Here is a 20,583-nt window from a genome sequence, read left to right as displayed (position 1 = left end):
ATGTTTCGATAATTATGGAACGGTGTCGATAACTGCGGACAAATGTGTTGATAATTGCGGAATGGTGTCGATAACTGTGGAAAAATGTTTTGATAATTGCGGAACAGTGTTGATAACTGTGGACAAATCTGTCGATAATTGAGGAACGGTGTCGGTAACTGCAAACAAATGTTTCGATAATTGTGGAACAGTGTTGATAACTGTGGACAAATGTGTCGATAATTGTGGAACGGTGTCAATAACTGCGGACAAATGTGTCGATAATTGTGGAACGGTGTCAATAACTGCAGACAAATGTTTCGATAATTGTGGAATGGTGACGATAACTGCGGACAAATGTGTCGATAATTGTGGAACGGTGTCAATAACTGCGGACAAATGTTTCGATAATTGTGGAACGGTGTCGATAACTGCGCACAAATATGTCAATAATTGTGGAACGGTGTCACGTGATCTGATACGCTAATTAATCAGGAATCAACTCGGTTTTTTTTTAAGTTTAAGTAATTATTCATGTACAATTTACGTCCTGAAAGTCTTTTCTACTTTTCCAACGGCCAAAAGTTCGTCAAGGTGTTGATAATTGTAGCCGCCGCGCTAATTATTATTCAACACAGATTGAATCCTTGAAGCTTTAAAATCATACTTGTGTAAGAATGTACGAGTTTTGTGGATTAATTTATTAATATTAATTAAATCAGAGTCAGGCGTGTTGAACATGGTGAGGTTTCTGTGAGTCTACAGCGGCCTCTGCTGGTCGATAGACGTCATTTTCAATCCCACCGGAAACATAACCCGGAAATGAAAATCAAGTAGCCGGAAGTAAAATTTCAAAGTCGCTTTGGCGACAAGAGAGAAGCAAGATGGCGCCGGCTGTGTTTAATTTAATAGAAGCGAGAGATAAATTCACGGTAATGTAATAGTTAGTTGTTTAGTGGTTGTGGGGTTCTGTATTAATGTTGGGAGTCTCAGATGAGTCTGTGTGGTTTGTATTGTTTCTGTAAGCGGCTGTTCATCCACTGCACATTGGGTTTATTAATGTGAGGGTTATTACAGAGGTGAGGGGATAAACAGCAGTGATATTACAGAGGTGAGGGGATAAACAGCAGTGATATTACAGAGGTGAGGGGATAAACAGCAGTGATATTACAGAGGTGAGGGGATAAACAGCAGTGATATTACAGAGGTGAGGGGATAAACAGCAGTGATATTACAGAGGTGAGGGGATAGACAGCAGTGATATTACAGAGGTGAGGGGATAAACAGCAGTGATATTACAGAGGTGAGGGGATAAACAGCAGTGATATTACAGAGGTGAGGGGATAAACAGCAGTGATATTACAGAGGTGAGGGGATAAACAGCAGTGATATTACAGAGGTGAGGGGATAGACAGCAGTGATATTACAGAGGTGAGGGGATAAACAGCAGTGATATTACAGAGGTGAGGGGATAAACAGCAGTGATATTACAGAGGTGAGGGGATAAACAGCAGTGATATTACAGAGGTGAGGGGATAAACAGCAGTGATATTACAGAGGTGAGGGGATAAACAGCAGTGATATTACAGAGGTGAGGGGATAAACAGCAGTGATATTACAGAGGTGAGGGGATAGACAGCAGTGATATTACAGAGGTGAGGGGATAGACAGCAGTGATATTACAGAGGTGAGGGGATAAACAGCAGTGATATTACAGAGGTGAGGGGATAAACAGCAGTGATATTACAGAGGTGAGGGGATAGACAGCAGTGATATTACAGAGGTGAGGGGATAGACAGCAGTGATATTACAGAGGTGAGGGGATAGACAGCAGTGATATTACAGAGGTGAGGGGATAGACAGCAGTGATATTACAGAGGTGAGGGGATAGACAGCAGTGATATTACAGAGGTGAGGGGATAGACAGCAGTGATATTACAGAGGTGAGGGGATAGACAGCAGTGATATTACAGAGGTGAGGGGATAAACAGCAGTGATATTACAGAGGTGAGGGGATAGACAGCAGTGATATTACAGAGGTGAGGGGATAAACAGCAGTGATATTACAGAGGTGAGGGGATAGACAGCAGTGATATTACAGAGGTGAGGGGATAGACAGCAGTGATATTACAGAGGTGAGGGGATAAACAGCAGTGATATTACAGAGGTGAGGGGATAAACAGCAGTGATATTACAGAGGTGAGGGGATAAACAGCAGTGATATTACAGAGGTGAGGGGATAAACAGCAGTGATATTACAGAGGTGAGGGGATAAACAGCAGTGATATTACAGAGGTGAGGGGATAAACAGCAGTGATATTACAGAGGTGAGGGGATAGACAGCAGTGATATTACAGAGGTGAGGGGATAAACAGCAGTGATATTACAGAGGTGAGGGGATAAACAGCAGTGATATTACAGAGGTGAGGGGATAAACAGCAGTGATATTACAGAGGTGAGGGGATAAACAGCAGTGATATTACAGAGGTGAGGGGATAGACAGCAGTGATATTACAGAGGTGAGGGGATAAACAGCAGTGATATTACAGAGGTGAGGGGATAAACAGCAGTGATATTACAGAGGTGAGGGGATAAACAGCAGTGATATTACAGAGGTGAGGGGATAAACAGCAGTGATATTACAGAGGTGAGGGGATAAACAGCAGTGATATTACAGAGGTGAGGGGATAAACAGCAGTGATATTACAGAGGTGAGGGGATAGACAGCAGTGATATTACAGAGGTGAGGGGATAGACAGCAGTGATATTACAGAGGTGAGGGGATAAACAGCAGTGATATTACAGAGGTGAGGGGATAAACAGCAGTGATATTACAGAGGTGAGGGGATAGACAGCAGTGATATTACAGAGGTGAGGGGATAGACAGCAGTGATATTACAGAGGTGAGGGGATAGACAGCAGTGATATTACAGAGGTGAGGGGATAGACAGCAGTGATATTACAGAGGTGAGGGGATAGACAGCAGTGATATTACAGAGGTGAGGGGATAGACAGCAGTGATATTACAGAGGTGAGGGGATAGACAGCAGTGATATTACAGAGGTGAGGGGATAAACAGCAGTGATATTACAGAGGTGAGGGGATAGACAGCAGTGATATTACAGAGGTGAGGGGATAAACAGCAGTGATATTACAGAGGTGAGGGGATAGACAGCAGTGATATTACAGAGGTGAGGGGATAGACAGCAGTGATATTACAGAGGTGAGGGGATAAACAGCAGTGATATTACAGAGGTGAGGGGATAGACAGCAGTGATATTACAGAGGTGAGGGGATAGACAGCAGTGATATTACAGAGGTGAGGGGATAGACAGCAGTGATATTACAGAGATGAGGGGATAGACAGCAGTGATATTACAGAGGTGAGGGGATAAACAGCAGTGATATTACAGAGGTGAGGGGATAGACAGCAGTGATATTACAGAGGTGAGGGGATAGACAGCAGTGATATTACAGAGGTGAGGGGATAGACAGCAGTGATATTACAGAGGTGAGGGGATAGACAGCAGTGATATTACAGAGGTGAGGGGATAGACAGCAGTGATATTACAGAGGTGAGGGGATAGACAGCAGTGATATTACAGAGGTGAGGGGATAAACAGCAGTGATATTACAGAGGTGAGGGGATAGACAGCAGTGATATTACAGAGATGAGGGGATAGACAGCAGTGATATTACAGAGGTGAGGGGATAAACAGCAGTGATATTACAGAGGTGAGGGGATAGACAGCAGTGATATTACAGAGGTGAGGGGATAGACAGCAGTGATATTACAGAGGTGAGGGGATAAACAGCAGTGATATTACAGAGGTGAGGGGATAGACAGCAGTGATATTACAGAGGTGAGGGGATAGACAGCAGTGATATTACAGAGGTGAGGGGATAAACAGCAGTGATATTACAGAGGTGAGGGGATAGACAGCAGTGATATTACAGAGGTGAGGGGATAAACAGCAGTGATATTACAGAGGTGAGGGGATAGACAGCAGTGATATTACAGAGGTGAGGGGATAGACAGCAGTGATATTACAGAGGTGAGGGGATAGACAGCAGTGATATTACAGAGGTGAGGGGATAGACAGCAGTGATATTACAGAGATGAGGGGATAAACAGGATAAACAGCAGTGATATTGTGTGTGATGTGAGGTGTTCGAGAGGATTACTGTGTATTAAGTTTCTCATTCTTCTGATCTCCCTGTGTTGAACTTTTAGTTTTATTTCTGTGATTTAACACATAATTACATTCAATCATTTGTTTTAACAAAAAAAATGCACAATTTGGGGGGAATTAAGTAATATGGGAAACCATAGTCTGCTATAATCAGCTGAAAATAAATAAATACGTTTGTTTGTTTGTTTGTTTGTTTGTTTGTTTGTTTGTTTGTTTGTCTCTGCAGGCTGCCACCAGAAATGCGCTGGAGACTCAAAACTGCAAGCCGCTGATGACCGTTTTTAACCATTTCCCTGGAAAGTATGTTATTATTGGTCTGAACAATGTTACCCAGATTTTAAAAAACAAAAACGCAGAGCTTGACATTAACTCTTTAGTCCAGTCGGGCGAGCAGTAAAGGCCAATTTATGCTGACAACGCAGTCCTCGCAGATGGCGTCTGCGTAGCCCCCTCACCTTCGCAGACGCTCTGCGTGCACCTCCCAAAAATTGTGACCACCGCAGACAGCCTCGCAGACAAGAGGGCTCTGATTGGTCCACTCTACATCCGCTGTACACACACTTCCGCTTCCCTACTTTCCCGGTTCGGTTTGTTTTCACGACCGCCATTTTTAAAAACACAAGCGAAGATGGAGCAGCACGAAGAGCGGTTGATCAAGGAAGTACGTACATCTATACGACTCCAGTTCTAGTCATTATAAGTAACCGGAGGATAAACACTCCACTAACCACACCCACCAACTACTCCTAGCGACTTCGCGCCCCATTGCGTTGTGCCGGTAAATAACATCGCGCACGCCTATTACTCCCCGCTCAACGATAAATTACAACTGTCTGCGAAAAGCTATCTGCGAAAGCCTTGTCGCAAGAGCATGCAGAGGCCTTAAGACTTTTCACTCATCCTGACCAGGACCTTTTCATCACTATATATTTAGTAGTTCAGTGAAAGGAAAGTCATTAACAAAGTTTATCAAAAAGCAGGTATAGTTATGATAATCGTTATGCTTTAATGATTTATAATTCAGTAAAACTCAAATAACTGCAGCAATAAACAGAAACTATCCAAAGCCTCATTATGGTGTGTGTGTGTTCTAACCCATTACCGAGAGATTAGATTAGATAAAACTTTATTGATCCCTTTGGGCGGGTTCCCTCAGGGAAATTAAGATTCCAGCAGCATCATTACAGATAAACAGAGAAAAAACTTCTAGATAAATTAAGTATTTACATATACAAATATAAAAAGAATAAGATATGGGGAAGGGGGGGTGGCGGCAGGAGAGATTGCACATTGTCCGGTATTGCTTTTTGTCAGGCTAGGCTACTGCTCCTTTGTTGTACAGTCTGATGGCGTGAGGGACGAAGGAGTTTTTGAGTCTGTTCGTCCTGCACTTGGGACGGAGCATTCTGTCACTGAACAGGCTCCTCTGTGCAGAGGGTGACTGGCATCGTCCATGACGTTCAGTAGTTTGTCCATAGTCCTCTTCACTGCCACCGTCACCAGAGCCGGCCCGCCTGATCAGTTTGTCCAGCCTGGATGTGTCCTTCTTGGATGTGCTGCCCCCACGTTGTAAAACAGGACACTGGCGACCACAGACTGATAGAACATCCACAGGAGTTTCCTGCAGATGTTAAAGGACCACAGCCTCCTCAGGAAGTACAGCCTGCTCTGTCCCTTCCTGTATAAGTGTTTGGTGTTGCAAGTCCAGTCCAGCTTGCTGTCCAGCCACAGCCCGAGGTACTTGTCGGAATCCACAGCCTCCACCTCGACTCCCTCGATCAAAGCTTCTGGAGGAAATAAAGTTAAATCCTGATTAATCCAGTAAAACCTGAAGTATAAATTAATTTCAAGAAAACGAGTTGGACGTTGTGAGTGAAAAATACAACGAATGTCTGAATGAAATGAAGATTCACCACAGATGTTTGTTTTATTGAGAGGTTTGATTGCCATTTCTCCAATTTCAATGAAGTCTAATAATCTATAATTAGATATTATGCCGTGGTTATGTTTACACACACACACCTGCTGTATTCCGCTTCCCCGGAATTTCGTAAACAATAACACGGCTGGCTCACTGAAGGGGATTGAACTCGTTTTGTTGGATCTTTATTGATATAGCTCTGGAATAATTACTATAAAAATAGTGATTTTTCTACAAATACTCATATCGTCCCGTTGGACAGACGGATGCGGATTTGACTTGTCCGGACCAAACGTTTGTTAGTCCCGGACAGTCAGACCACCATTAATGTCGAGCCCTGCCCTAATGCTGGGATCTACATGATGGTCACCATGTCCGTGTAGGCCGTCATAGTGCTATAAATTGTAATCGACAACATGACGAGTTTGACCCCAACCAATCATCATTCATTTTCCTGTGTGTCGTTCCTGAGAAGGGTGAAGAAATCGTCAATGTCAGGGAACGCATCATAGGAGTTTGTTAAAGTAGGTGAGAAAATATAAAAAATTCTGACATTCTTGTTAGGGTGTCGTCAGGCGTCCCGGATCCCACATCGCTGTCGTTCAATTATGCCACACTTCATCTTTCCTGACGCTCATATTTGTAGCCAGCACTGGAAATTTGTCAGTAGTCTGAAAATGGAGCTGGATTCATGTCGTCTGTATCCTGGTGTGAAATGTTACACTTCGGATGCTTAAAGACCGTTCTGTATATCATAGGGGATTTTAACTATATTAAATCTTTTTGAGTTTTTTTTTTTTTTTAGTGTAATGTATGGGTCTGATGTATTTCTTCATCCCCCCCCAGTGAGACGGAGAAGAAGAGCACTCTGGACCAGTCACTGCGTGGTGTTCTGGAGGAACAGATTGTGAGTTTTATTTGCATTTCTCACATTTTGACTCTGAAAAATAAGTGTTTATTTATTTACCTGAGATGTTTTGTTACATTTGCACTGGAGCTACATTTGTGTTATTTTGAATACTCGGCTGTAACTGAAGGTAGGGGAAATAGGACAAAACCGTGTACACTAAAGATGAAGCATTATGACTACGTTCAGACTGCACCCTGAAACGACCCATATCCGATTTTTTTGCCCATATGCGACCTGTATCCGATTTGTTATTGACAATCTGAACGACACGGATCCGATTTTTCCACATGCGACCCAGGCCGCTTGGATATGTGGTCCTAATTCCGATGCATATCCGATATTTTCACATGCGACTGCAGTCTGACCGGACAGGTCGCATTCATTCATGCGACCTACACGTCATCAACAAGAGACAAACGTCACTATTCTGCGTTGGCTAATCCCACCTCTTTGGTGGAAAACAACAACATTTGTACAGTTTTCAGAATTTAAATAGACTTTTATAGAATTGATCAAGCTAATGGTGGATTTGGTCGGGACCTGGATGTTGATCCGTTAGCCTGATTAAATAAAAGAGTTTCTATAACTGATTTATAACTTAAACCATCCTGTAGCACATCGCCAGGTCTCGCCTCATCTCCATCGCAAACTGCACTGGTGTTTCTGCACCTTGAGCCAGCACTGAGAGAAGTTGCAGAATTCAGCTGGCTATAAACAATCTAAATAAATATTTATACAACCCCGATTCCAAAAAAGTTGGGACAAAAGTACAAATTGTAAATAAAAACGGAATGCAATGATGTGGAAGTTTCAAAATTCTATATTTTATTCAGAATAGAACATAGATGACATATCAAATGTTTAAACTGAGAAAATGTATCATTTAAAGAGAAAAATTAGGTGATTTTAAAATTCATGACAACAACACATCTCAAAAAAGTTGGGACAAGGCCATGTTTCCCACTGTGAGACATCCCCTTTTCTCTTTACAACAGTCTGTAAACGTCTGGGGACTGAGGAGACAAGTTGCTCAAGTTTAGGGATAGGAATGTTAACCCATTCTTGTCTAATGTAGGATTCTAGTTGCTCAACTGTCTTAGGTCTTTTTTGTCGTATCTTCCGTTTTATGATGCGCCAAATGTTTTCTATGGGTGAAAGATCTGGACTGCAGGCTGGCCAGTTCAGTACCCGGACCCTTCTTCTACGCAGCCATGATGCTGTAATTGATGCAGTATGCGGTTTGGCATTGTCATGTTGGAAAATGCAAGGTCTTCCCTGAAAGAGACGTCGTCTGGATGGGAGCATATGTTGCTCTAGAACCTGGATATACCTTTCAGCATTGATGGTGTCTTTCCAGATGTGTAAGCTGCCCATGCCACACGCACTAATGCAACCCCATACCATCAGAGATGCAGGCTTCTGAACTGAGCGCTGATAACAACTTGGGTCGTCCTTCTCCTCTTTAGTCCGAATGACACGGCGTCCCTGATTTCCATAAAGAACTTCACATTTTGATTCGTCTGACCACAGAACAGTTTTCCACTTTGCCACAGTCCATTTTAAATGAGCCTTGGCCCAGAGAAGACGTCTGCGCTTCTGGATCATGTTTAGATACGGCTCCTTCTTTGAACTATAGAGTTTTAGCTGGCAACGGCGGATGGCACGGTGAATTGTGTTCACAGATAATGTTCTCTGGAAATATTCCTGAGCCCATTTTGTGATTTCCAATACAGAAGCATGCCTGTATGTGATGCAGTGCCGTCTAAGGGCCCGAAGATCACGGGCACCCAGTATGGTTTTCCGGCCTTGACCCTTACACACAGAGATTCTTCCAGATTCTCTGAATCTTTTGATGATATTATGCACTGTAGATGATATGTTCAAACTCTTTGCAATTTTACACTGTCGAACTCCTTTCTGATATTGCTCCACTATTTGTCGGTGCAGAATTAGGGGGATTGGTGATCCTCTTCCCATCTTTACTTCTGAGAGCCGCTGCCACTCCAAGATGCTCTTTTTATACCCAGTCATGTTAATGACCTATTGCCAATTGACCTAATGAGTTGCAATTTGGTCCTCCAGCTGTTCCTTTTTTGTACCTTTAACTTTTCCAGCCTCTTATTGCCCCTGTCCCAACTTTTTTGAGATGTGTTGCTGTCATGAAATTTCAAATGAGCCAATATTTGGCATGAAATTTCAAAATGTCTCACTTTCGACATTTGATATGTTCTCTATGTTCTATTGTGAATACAATATCAGTTTTTGAGATTTGTAAATTACTGCATTCCGTTTTTATTTACAATTTGTACTTTTTCCCAACTTTTTTGGAATCGGGGTTGTAAAAATGTAGAAAAAGTTTATTAATATGACGAAATAAATATGTGCAAATGATTAAGCCTGAATTAAGAGTTTGGTAATACAGCGGCCGTGTCCCAAATGACTGCCTACTGAAGCTCGAGTGCACTATATAGAGTTTAAAAATCCATTACTTCCTAGTAACATGTAGTGCACTTATATAGAAATTAGAGAGACATTTAGGAGTCAACCCTCGTTACCAGGCTACACGTTTTCATTTCGGTTCAGAAACAAAAACACACACGAGACCTCACACTTTAACACTAACCAGATAATTAAACAAACAAAAAAAGAAAATCATTAAACTTGAAGAGTGTGCTTTTTTTTTTTTTTGTTTACGTATTACGTAGATGTGCTTATTACGTGTCAATTTGCGCATTCGGGACACTTTTGGGTCGTTTTCCGTTCATATTGGAGATCGCATACAAGTCTCATATAATTGGTAATGTGAACGGCCTAACAAAAAAATCAGATTTCACAGCAAATCGGATATGGGTCGTTTCAGGTTGCAGTCTGAACGTAGTGTCTGTGGAGGAATTTCACCAAACTTGGCAAAAGGCTTTGTTATATGACGGTTATACGCAGATTGAAATTTCGTTTAATTTGGGCAGGTTTTCCCAGAGTTACGCCCTTGATTATTAACAAACTTGTATTTTGGCAATTTCATCAAGGTGTGCTTGCTTTCTGAAATCAACTTCCTTCACAATTTTTATTGTCTCCTGCTGGCCGAAAGGCCCGAATGTGGATTATGTCGTGGCGGTGTCCGTCCGTCCGTCCGTCCGTCTGCCCCAGGAAGGGTTCTCACCTTTTTTTTTTTTTTTTAAATCAACTCCTCTCACAATTTCTGGAGGAATTTCATGAAACTTGACGGGATTCTTTATTATATGTCGGTAATGCGCATATTGCAATTTCGTTCAATTCAGTCGCATTTTACCAGAGTCATGGCCGAGTTGCCAGCGGGGGATATTGTGCTCTCAGAGCGCTCTTGTTATATTTGAGGCTAGGTTACTTTCTAAAACTATCATAAATATGCTCGTAAGCGAATATTACTTTTGTTTAATGTCAGAAATGATTAGTTGTGTCTTATTGTACTTAAATCGCAAGCATTGTTAGCATAAAATATCCCCAAGTTTGTTTATCAGTAGGTTTTGGTTACATAAACTACTTTAGCCTCACACCTTGAGTACAAACATCTCAGCTTCGTTCGTCTGACGTTCTTCATTTTGGTTCAGGCAGCCTGCAGGGCTGAACGTAGCACACGTGTGCACTTTTTGTGTCATAACTAATCATTTTTACATTTGTTTATTTTCTCTCTCTTCTTTTAGGTGAAGCATGCAGACGTGGAGGATCATCTCGCTCTCATTTCTGTCAGCATCAGCGGAGTCACTGAGGGTGAGAACAAACGTCACTTCTCACACGTTACAGCGTGGAAGAGAAATTACCTCAACACGTCACGCTCTGAGTTTTGGATTGTGATTGGTCAGAAGAGAAGGTGTTGATTCATTTTCTATAAAGGCAGCTGCAAATCACACTTGTTCTAAAGGCCCGGTCCCACTGCACTTACGGATGTAAAACGTAAAAAAATCTTTGCCATCCGTTGGAAAACGCTACGCATCCGTTGTGTACTCATTGCATACGTGCTTCATACGCTCTATCCATCGAGCATCCGTCTACTGCGATTTCATCCGCGCAAAAAGTTTTGAGCTGCACAAAACTTTTAGAACGGATGAACTTTCCGCCATGTACGATGTAAATCCGCGACATATACGAGCAACAAACGTTCTATGTCCGTTATCATCCGTTAAACGTCTGCTGTATCCTCTCTGCATCCTCTGGGCATCCTCGCAACTCACATCCGCTGCAGCTGAAAACGGAAAGAGGGAGGAAAGATAAGGTACATGAAACGTCTATTCATCGTTAGTAGCACGGAAATAGAAAGGATGTAAGCGTATGAATCTCGTATATAAAGTATTCAAAACGGACAAAGCGTTTATATCTGGGATGTATCTCGTATATTTAGGATGTCTGGAGTATGTCTAGAGTATGTAGAAGGACACCTAGCGCAGTGAACGGTCTGCATCCGATATACATCCGCGCAACATCCCCTTTGTTTCCGTTAGGCGTACGTGATGCATCCCCTTCATCCGCTATGCGTCCGCTCTTTCTGCTATGCGTCCGCTTCTCAGTTATCACCGGTAACCCCTTCGGAGCTGTCATCCACTTCCATCCGCTTTCATCCGCTAGGCTTCCTATGAACATGCGTTTAACATCCCCGCTATATACTACCCACGTCCGTTCTTTTCCGTTCTGTTTTCGCCAATTTTCGCCAATTTTGTCCATTTCTGGAGCGGATGAAAACGGATAGAGCCACCCCCGAAATTTTGCTCGTCCGCTGTGTCCTTTTTGCATACGTTTCGTGTCCATCGGCCAGTGGGACCGGGCCTTAAGAGGTTATCGTTGCTGTAGCAGTCAGTCGCTCATTCACAGGGACTCGTATAGGAGGATGTACGTGCAAATTTGTGTCTCATGATGTTTGTTTGATTTGTGTGTAGGGATCTGTTCAGCGAGCACTCCTTTCTTGTTGCTCGGCGACGTTCTCGACTGTCTCCCTTTGGATCAGTGCGACCAAATCTTCTCGTTTGTTGAGGAGAACGTCTCCACGTGGAAATCTGTGAGTTTATCCGTGTGTGAGAGAGAGAGAGAGGTATGGTGTCTCTGTAGCCATGCTGAGGTCGCTGATTTCCACATTAATGTGTGGTTTGTTGTTTTCTCTCTCTGCAGAGTTCCTTCTACTCGGCAGGGAAGAACTACTTGTTGAGGATGTGCAACGGTAAGAGCTGAATATAAAACAAAACTCTGGACTGTTGTGCCTTAGGGTGTTTTCACACTTGGTCCCTTTCAGCCATCTAACCGAACTCGGATCGATGACTCAGCATTTTTTGCGCATGTGGGTCAGTCCATGAAATGGGGTTACCAAAATGTGACACAGAGGGAGTCAGTTAAAACAATTTACAACTGAAAACAACTTTTATTTCCATGAAGCGTTGACCATATAAGAAAATATAACATACCGTATTTTCCGGACTATACGTCGCTCCGGAGTTTAAGTCACATCAGCCAAAAAATGCATTATGAAGACGAAAAAAACATACCGTATTTTCTGGACTATAAGCCGCTACTTTTTTCCTAGGTTTTGAACCATGCGGCTTATACAAAGGTGCGGCTATTCTGTGGATTTTTCTTCCACCGCTAGGGGCGCTCTAACCGGAAGTAGAATCAAAAATAAGATCGACGAAAAATCAATGCAAAGAAGAATTAGCAGATCTTTAGCAGATAGAACACGTACGACAAATTACTAACTGGTAATTATTTTCAAATCCAGCGAAGATGATTAAAGTGCCTTGTGGTTTCAAACACAGGAGAAATGAAGGTAAATAAATACCGGTTATTTTCTCTTGGTTCTGTTCCGTTTTAATCAGCAAAGTTGCTGCCGTGTTAAAAGGCACTGTTCGGAAAGAATCTGTTCAGGTACATACATGTACATTTACAGTACAAAATCGTTCTGTACATGCAGTAAATATCTCATTTTTCAACATAGATATCTGCGGCTTATAGCCCGGTGCGGCTTGTATATCTTTTTTTAATTTTTTTTTTAAAAATAGAGCGGATGCGGCTTATATACAGGTGCGCTCTATAGTCCAGAAAATACGGTAATAAACGAACAGCTGAGCAGTGATAACGCGCCCTTTGCCCTGTAAGTAGCCTAGTCTGATTATTTTAAATATCTACTACTATCTTTAATACCATCACTATCGTTATTACTAATAGCCTATATTATTATTATTATTATAACTAATATTAGTAGCCTATTACTGATGCATTAATCAGTTTGCTTTTAGAATATTTTTACCGGTAGGGCTTATTATCGCCCCATGGCTCTTTCATCTGTGTTATTAAAGCTGTAGTCATCATCGAGGAGTGTCATTCTTCATTTTTGTCGAATTTTATTTCATCAAATCAGAGGTCAAGTAGGCTATAGGTATATCATCTCCAAAGACAGGTACGGTAGTAAAAACAACCGTCTAGTGAAAAAAAAAAACAACAACAACAACAACCGCTTTTAAATCCTTAAAATGAGTCATTTAACTCATGTCTTGTGTGATCTGATCTCCAATGGTGAAATAAACCGGTTGTGATGAGTACAGTCTGTTATTTTAGAAGATAAATGTAATATATAATTTAATATATAGACTAATAAAAATTAATATTTTATAATATAATATCACGACATATTACTGTCTGTAACTGTTTGTCACTAAAGCGTTTTCTAAGATCATAATGTCTGATATTATTATTATTATTATTATTATTATTATTATTATTTTACACACACAATAAGCGCGTGTGCGTAAAGTTATAGTAAACCATCCCCCGCCTTTTTTTTTTTTTTTTTTGAGTCGCCGGACCCACCCACCTCCTGCGTTCCGGGACCTCCCACTTCACAAATTAAGCACTGCCTAAAATCATTACATAACTTATTTAAATAACTATAGGCCTATCATTAATAATAAAACACAGGTCAATCAAGTTTATCAAGCTGACGATTTCACTCCAAATCAGCATTCCATTGAATTCCTCATCCTCGGTGTCGCTTCTGAACAACTCTGCCAACTCCAGCGGCAGACAAAGCGCCGTTTCCTCTTCTTCTGCGTGGCTGTCGTCAGACTCAGCATCAGCTCCAGTTATTCCGCGGTGAAAAAAAAAAAAAACAAACATATATACGTCGCACCGGAGTATAAGTCGCATGGCCAGCCGAACCATGAAAAAAAGTGCGACTTATAGTCCGAAAAATACGGTAGTTGTTAAGATAACTCCTGCTCTACAATGTACGATAAAATCCATAAATATTTACTCGGTTGCTAATGTAACAAGGACACGAACAAGCTTTTAAAAATAAAGGGAAAATATTGATAAAATCAATTTTTTGCTTTTATTTGCTTACTTTAAACTAGTGCTGTCAAGCGATTAAAATATTTAATCGCGATTAATGTCGCGACTGTCATAGTTAACTCGCGATTAATCGCAATTTAATCGCACATTTTTGTCACATGAGAAACCATTGTAATTCTCTTATCAGCATAAAAAAGTGAATGGGCTTGCTCACCGTTCGAACTACGGGGGTACACGGGGGATCCGAGATCCCCTGAAACAGACATGAGATCCCTTGAAAACATGATTTGGGAAATGTTGGGGGGTCTCTAAAATATTGGCAAAATGATGTTTATTGACATAGCAATCGTGTGTAACGGGAAGCATTTGCATATCCGAAGTGAGCGCGCAATGGAGATCCACGCTCTGAGACAAGCGCAAGCACCCCCCCCCAGGGAAAAAAAAAAAAGGGACTCCCCGAAAATATCGGCATAGTTCGAACACTGGTTGTACCAATGTTTTTTTTTTTTTTTTAATTGCAGAGCATAACACATCTTGTCACAGCCACTGCAAAGTGGGGCTGGAGCCGCCGATGGGAAAACGATCGGAGCACCATGGCTCTTCGGGGGAGGGCAGAGGACTCTGGCTGTGCGGGGCGTGGCATCATGTCACAGAGCGTTAATCTCGCGATAAAAAAATTATCGCCGTTAAAATTGAGTCAAGTTAACGCGTTAATAACGCGACATTTTTGACAGCACTACTTTAAACATCAACACTGAATAAGAATTCATTAGAAATATTAGTTCAACATCATAAACACTGAAAATATGAAATACCAGTATTTCACAAACTTCATAAAATCTCTAAGATTTGAACAATAACAACAGTCATTAACAGGAAACAGTTTCATCCTATATGGGGTAAATGAGATTACTGAATTCATTACTTTACTTAGTCACACTTTTATATCCGCACTTCTCTAGAGCACGTGTTGTGGCGTGCGAGATCCCGCGAGAAGTTATCTCGCGTCAGTTCAGCTGACCTAGATTGAGTAAATAGGTCTCGCAGGTTGTGAACGAACCAGGAAGTGAGTGGACGCCAAGTTAGGATGTGAGAAAAAACATCGATAATTTCTTTTATTGCCGTTTGTTTAAATTTCTTTCTACCTACATCGTTTTATAGTATATTCTTCTTTATATTAAAAACATCAATCATGATTTCAACTCGTTTTATCATTTTTTTATAAGCCTGGTTTCTAACGTAACACGGTAGGAAATCACAATGTTACGATCACAACCTATTTTTAGTGGATGAATTCGAAGCTAAATAGTTTATAGAACCTTCTTAACTTTTATTATGTGAGTGTAAAACTAAATTGCAAGTACCATGAAACTAATTTTATTGAAATTCTCAGAAAGTAATGGTTTATTTAAGCTCAAAGTCAGCAAATATTCCATGTCACAAAAAACGTGTCATCCGTGTCCAGTCACAGGGGAAGAAAATGTTTCACATTTCTTTATTTCAAAAGAAAACTTCATTTTTTTTATTTCTTCAAACAATATTTATGGATAATCTGCTAAATATTTCTTTAAATCATGGAAATTAAAGATGAAATGATTATGTAAACCCGGACCAATGAAAAGTAACATCATTTCATGGACTGACCCATATGTGAACACTCCAACCGTACCCAGACCCCTTTAAAGCGCTAAAAATCAACGGTACGGTTCGCCTAATCTGCGCATTGTGAACAAAAAGCGCACCGGGTTCACCTCGCCTTTTTCACTGTAGTTTAACCTTCTTCGTTTGCCGTAGTTGGTCACGTGACTGTAGCAGGGAAACTCAACTTCCTTTTGGAACTGACCACAGCCGCTGGAATAAATTTATTTTCCTTAATCCGCACTATTTTGATCAAAGAATACAGCAGGGCAGCAGACATTTTGATTCAAGAGAAAATTACCCAGAATTCCGTGCACTGGGGGTCTGAGGGCTCTAGAGGACCTGGTGTGAACAGAAAGAGGACTGAGGCCCCATCAAAGCTTAACTGGACCAGAAAGAGAACCCAGTCCTCTTTGTAATAAATTCACAGTGTGAACACAAAAAGAACTGAGTTCTTTTTCTGTTGGTCCACTTAAAGGGGACTGAGTCTGGTTCCTTTAAAGGGGACCAGGTGTGAAAACACCCTTAGTCTCGCATAGCCGGAATCAAGTCACGATAGATGATTTTGATCCTTCTAGAGGTCAACCTACCTAGAAGGTAGGGTTTCGGGCCCTTCCGTTGGAATATGTGAAAGCCAGGGAGCTACCTTGACAACCGGAAGGGTGTGGCTTCCATCCCTGGACAGTTTGGTCGTGTTGAAAATAGCCGTGGGTCAAGCACTGGATGAATTCATCCATCGCAATCGTGAAGAGATTTGTGGGCTACCGAGGGTCACTGTAGCAACCGTCAAGCTCAAAATGTTGATGGAACATCATTCTGCAGAAAGTGAAAAGTTTGCCTGGGGGGTGTGGCTTATTTCGTCTTGCCGTACTGCCATCATTGCTCAAATCATTAATTTTCTTTTGTTACAGACATGTAAAAGCTTTTTTCCTTTACCTGACATGTTTCGACGGTGTAACTTCCGTCTTCATCAAAGGGTCACCCGGATGTTGGTGTGTGACGTGCTTTTGTAATCAGCTGATCTTATGGAGGTGTGGCCTCCCTGTCAATATTGACAGGTCGGTCACGCCTCCCGCTGTCAGTGTTGCCCCCTCAGGACGGCGCTCCAGGTGTGGGAGAGCATGTACGCCCCCTCATCCCTGTTTATTGTTCTTGGGCTATGCTTTCTGATTTCTATTGACTCCTTGATCCAGCGGTGGTATCTGTTGTTCTCTTGCTGTATGATCTGAGCATTGTCCCCGTCCATTATATGATTTTCCCTTCTGCAGTGGTCCGTTATTGCTGATTTGAGGTTCTCTTGCATGGCTTTATCTTTTATTGCTCTTGTTTGTCTCTGTTCTGTTTCTTTTTCACATTCCTTTTTATGTTCCTTTTTTCGTGTACTAAAACTCCTTCCTGTCTCCCCAACGTAGGTTTTATTGCATGACAGGCATGGTATTTCATATATGACGTTGCATTTATTGTGTTTTGTCCTTAGGGTGAACCTGTAGCTGTCGTAGTTTGGTGTGCAGACATGCCAACCATTACGGTTTTCCCGTAATCATTACGGTTTCGGTGGTCCAATTACGCTATTACGACTTTGAAGTCGATTATTACGGTTTTTGCTCATAATTGATATTTTCGAATTTGCTTCCAGTAGGGCTGTAACGATATGCGTATCGAAATCGAAATCGCGATACGCAGAGCCACGATCCGTATCGCGATACAAGAAGGCAGAATCGCGGTACACCCTTTCAAACTTCTCCTCAGCCCAAAAACAGAGGCGCTTCCAAACTTCAATTTATGAATACTTTACTTTTTATTTAAATTACATTTTAAACTTACTTAAATTACTTTTATTTTTTTATATCTATTAGTAAGTCGTTTTTTCGCCGACCTGCGACAATCTTCTGCGAGTCACGCAACGTCCACACTCGCCACTGGCAGAGCATTCATTTCTTTTAAGCGGTCGCCATTCTGGTTGCGACGCGGGGAGCGAATCTGTAAACAAGCAGCTCATTGGCTGGCTAGGTGTGTCACAAGCCAATCACAATCACTTGACCGGAAAGGCATGCAGTGTTGCCAGATTGGGCGGGTTTAGGTGCTTTTTGGCTGGTTTTGAACATATTTTGGGGTGGAAAACGTTAGCAATATCTGGCAACACTGAAGGCATGTCTGCTTGGGCGGAAGCCTTCTGCGGCAGTTACATTTTGACACGCGAGCAATGTTTCACCATAAAAATACCGTAATTTCCATCTGTTTTCCGCGATCACAGAAAATCATTGGCCCTATGAGAGCGAGACAGTGAGAGACACCCCCCCCCCCCCCCCCAAAAAAAATCTTAACGGATTTACACGATTTGGAAAAATGACTTTTTCAGAACCGTAAAAAACAGAGCTTCCGGCTCAACAGTATTATTTTGAGAAATAAAACAATCTTTGGATTTACATTTGTTCATTTTTGCATACATATTACTCATTCTCTGCAGTGGTCTGAATTATCTGTTATTAAATAGTTAATGTAAGTAAGTAAATGTTAATAAGTCAAATTTACTACTTTAAAAAAAAAACATTTTAAAAAAATCGTGGGCGTATCGAATCGTGGGTCAAAAATCGCGATACGAATCGAATCGTGAGTTGGGTGTATCGTTACAGCCCTAGCTTCCAGAATTCCCACACTTGCGATTTCCCAGTCTCCCGGCAGAGGGCGCTATTACTAGAATGTCAGCCAATGCTTTAGAAACATGGTCTCTGATTGGTTAACCTCGGGAATTTTATCAAATTTCGACCAATAAGAGCCCCGCGCACATTTTGTACTTTAGAGGAAGCAAAAAATGGCTGACAGTTCAGCCGATCCGTCTGACCCGCCGCCGAAAAAAGCAAGAAAAACGATCGGCAAAACTAAGACCGTGTACCAAAAATGTAAAGAGGAATACAGTACCTTGTATCCAGTTTTTGGTGCTTTCCAAAATCAAGGTATATGTACAGGTAAACTTTTTCAATATCTGCTGTCTCTAGTCAGATTAGTTGTATGTGTTTATACCAAATACTTGTTTTTCAAATACTTGTTTTTATATTTTAGTTTGGTTGAATGACTGCAATACAAGATGCTCTAGTCATGACCATTCATACTTACAATATGTATTAGGGCTGTAACGATACACCCAACTCACGATTCGATTCGTATCGCGATTTTTGACCCACGATTCGATACACCCACGATTTTTTTTTTTTTAATGTTTTTTTAAAGTAGTAAATTTGACTTATTAACATTTACTTACTTACATTAACTATTTAATAACAAATAATTCAGACCGCTGCAGAGAATGAGTAATATGTATGCAAAAATGAACAAATGTATATCCAAAGACTGTTTTATTTCTCAAAATAATACTGTTGAGCCGGAAGCTCTGTTTTTTTCGGTTCTGAAAAAGTCATTTTTCCAAATCGTGTAAATCCGTTAAGATTTTTTTTGGGGGTGTGGCTCTCTCACTGTCTCACTCTCATAGGGCCAATGATTTTCTGTGATCGCGGAAAACAGATGGAAATTACGGAATTTTTATGGTGAAACATTGCTCGCGTGTCAAAATGTAACTGCCGCAGAAGGCTTCCGCCCAAGCAGACATGCCTTCAGTGTTGCCAGATATTGCTAACGTTTTCCACCCCAAAATATGTTCAAAACCAGCCAAAAAGCACCTAAACCCGCCCAATCTGGCAACACTGCATGCCTTTCCGGTCAAGTGATTGTGATTGGCTTGTGGCACACCTAGCCAGCCAATGAGCTGCTTGTTTACAGATTCGCTCCCCGCGTCGCAACCAGAATGGCGACCGCTTAAAAGAAATGAATGCTCTGCCAGTGGCGAGTGTGGACGTTGCGTGACTCGCAGAAGATTGTCGCAGGTCGGCGAAAAAACGACTTACTAATAGATATAAAAAAATAAAAGTAATTTAAGTAAGTTTAAAATGTAATTTAAATAAAAAGTAAAGTATTCATAAATTGAAGTTTGGAAGCGCCTCTGTTTTTGGGCTGAGGAGAAGTTTGAAAGGGTGTACCGCGATTCTGCCTTCTTGTATCGCGATACGGATCGTGGCTCTGCGTATCGCGATTTCGATACGCATATTGTTACAGCCCTAATATGTATATCTTTAGATTTTCATTTATGATTCATTTATATATGTACTCAGAGATTCAAGCATTTTTCCATTTTCAATTTACTCTATATATATGAATGTGGAAAGTTTTACAGTAGGTTTGCATGCTTTTTAGCTAATCAAGGTCTGAAGAATGTTATGATGGGGATCCTGTCTATCAAATTCACGTAGAACTGGAATAGATGTACTGTGTTTGAACCAATGTTTTGTTAATTGCTGATATTTTTATATTGTAATTTGTCATTTTTGAGAGAAAACACTTCTCGTTGCTTGAAGTTATAGAATAAAGTTTTCAGTTATTTTTTGATAATCATTTGATTTCTTTTCAGAATATATATTCTAAAAAAAAAACAGTATTTTTTTATGTTCATTTGCAAATATTTTTGAATTTTGACAGAATAACTGAAGTTGTATGATTTAATATTATAAGTATGACCTGGCGACTTGTCCAGGGTGTACCCCGCCTTTCGCCCGTAGTCAGCTGGGATAGGCTCCAGCTCGCCTGCG

General features: G+C 41.2%; 1 protein-coding gene across 2 annotated transcripts in view; it reads left to right on the top strand.

Moving 5' to 3' along the window:
• Window positions 1-833: 833 nt before the first annotated feature.
• The window catches only part of thoc1 (THO complex 1), a 33,734-nt gene continuing 13,984 nt past the window's right edge, over window positions 834-20,583 (top strand). For both annotated transcript variants that reach the window (XM_060916380.1, XM_060916371.1), the window contains exons 1-6: window positions 834-911; window positions 4,399-4,472; window positions 6,940-7,000; window positions 10,684-10,750; window positions 11,911-12,029; window positions 12,140-12,188. In XM_060916380.1, coding sequence (XP_060772363.1) covers window positions 864-911; window positions 4,399-4,472; window positions 6,940-7,000; window positions 10,684-10,750; window positions 11,911-12,029; window positions 12,140-12,188 — 418 coding nt within the window. In that variant the 5' untranslated portion in view covers window positions 834-863. The remainder of the gene's footprint in view (window positions 912-4,398; window positions 4,473-6,939; window positions 7,001-10,683; window positions 10,751-11,910; window positions 12,030-12,139; window positions 12,189-20,583) is intronic.

Source organism: Neoarius graeffei, chromosome 1, assembly GCF_027579695.1.
Source record: "Neoarius graeffei isolate fNeoGra1 chromosome 1, fNeoGra1.pri, whole genome shotgun sequence".
Lineage (NCBI taxonomy): Eukaryota > Metazoa > Chordata > Actinopteri > Siluriformes > Ariidae > Neoarius > Neoarius graeffei.
Note: the sequence above shows the minus strand (reverse complement) of the source record. Positions and strands in the feature narration are given on the sequence as shown.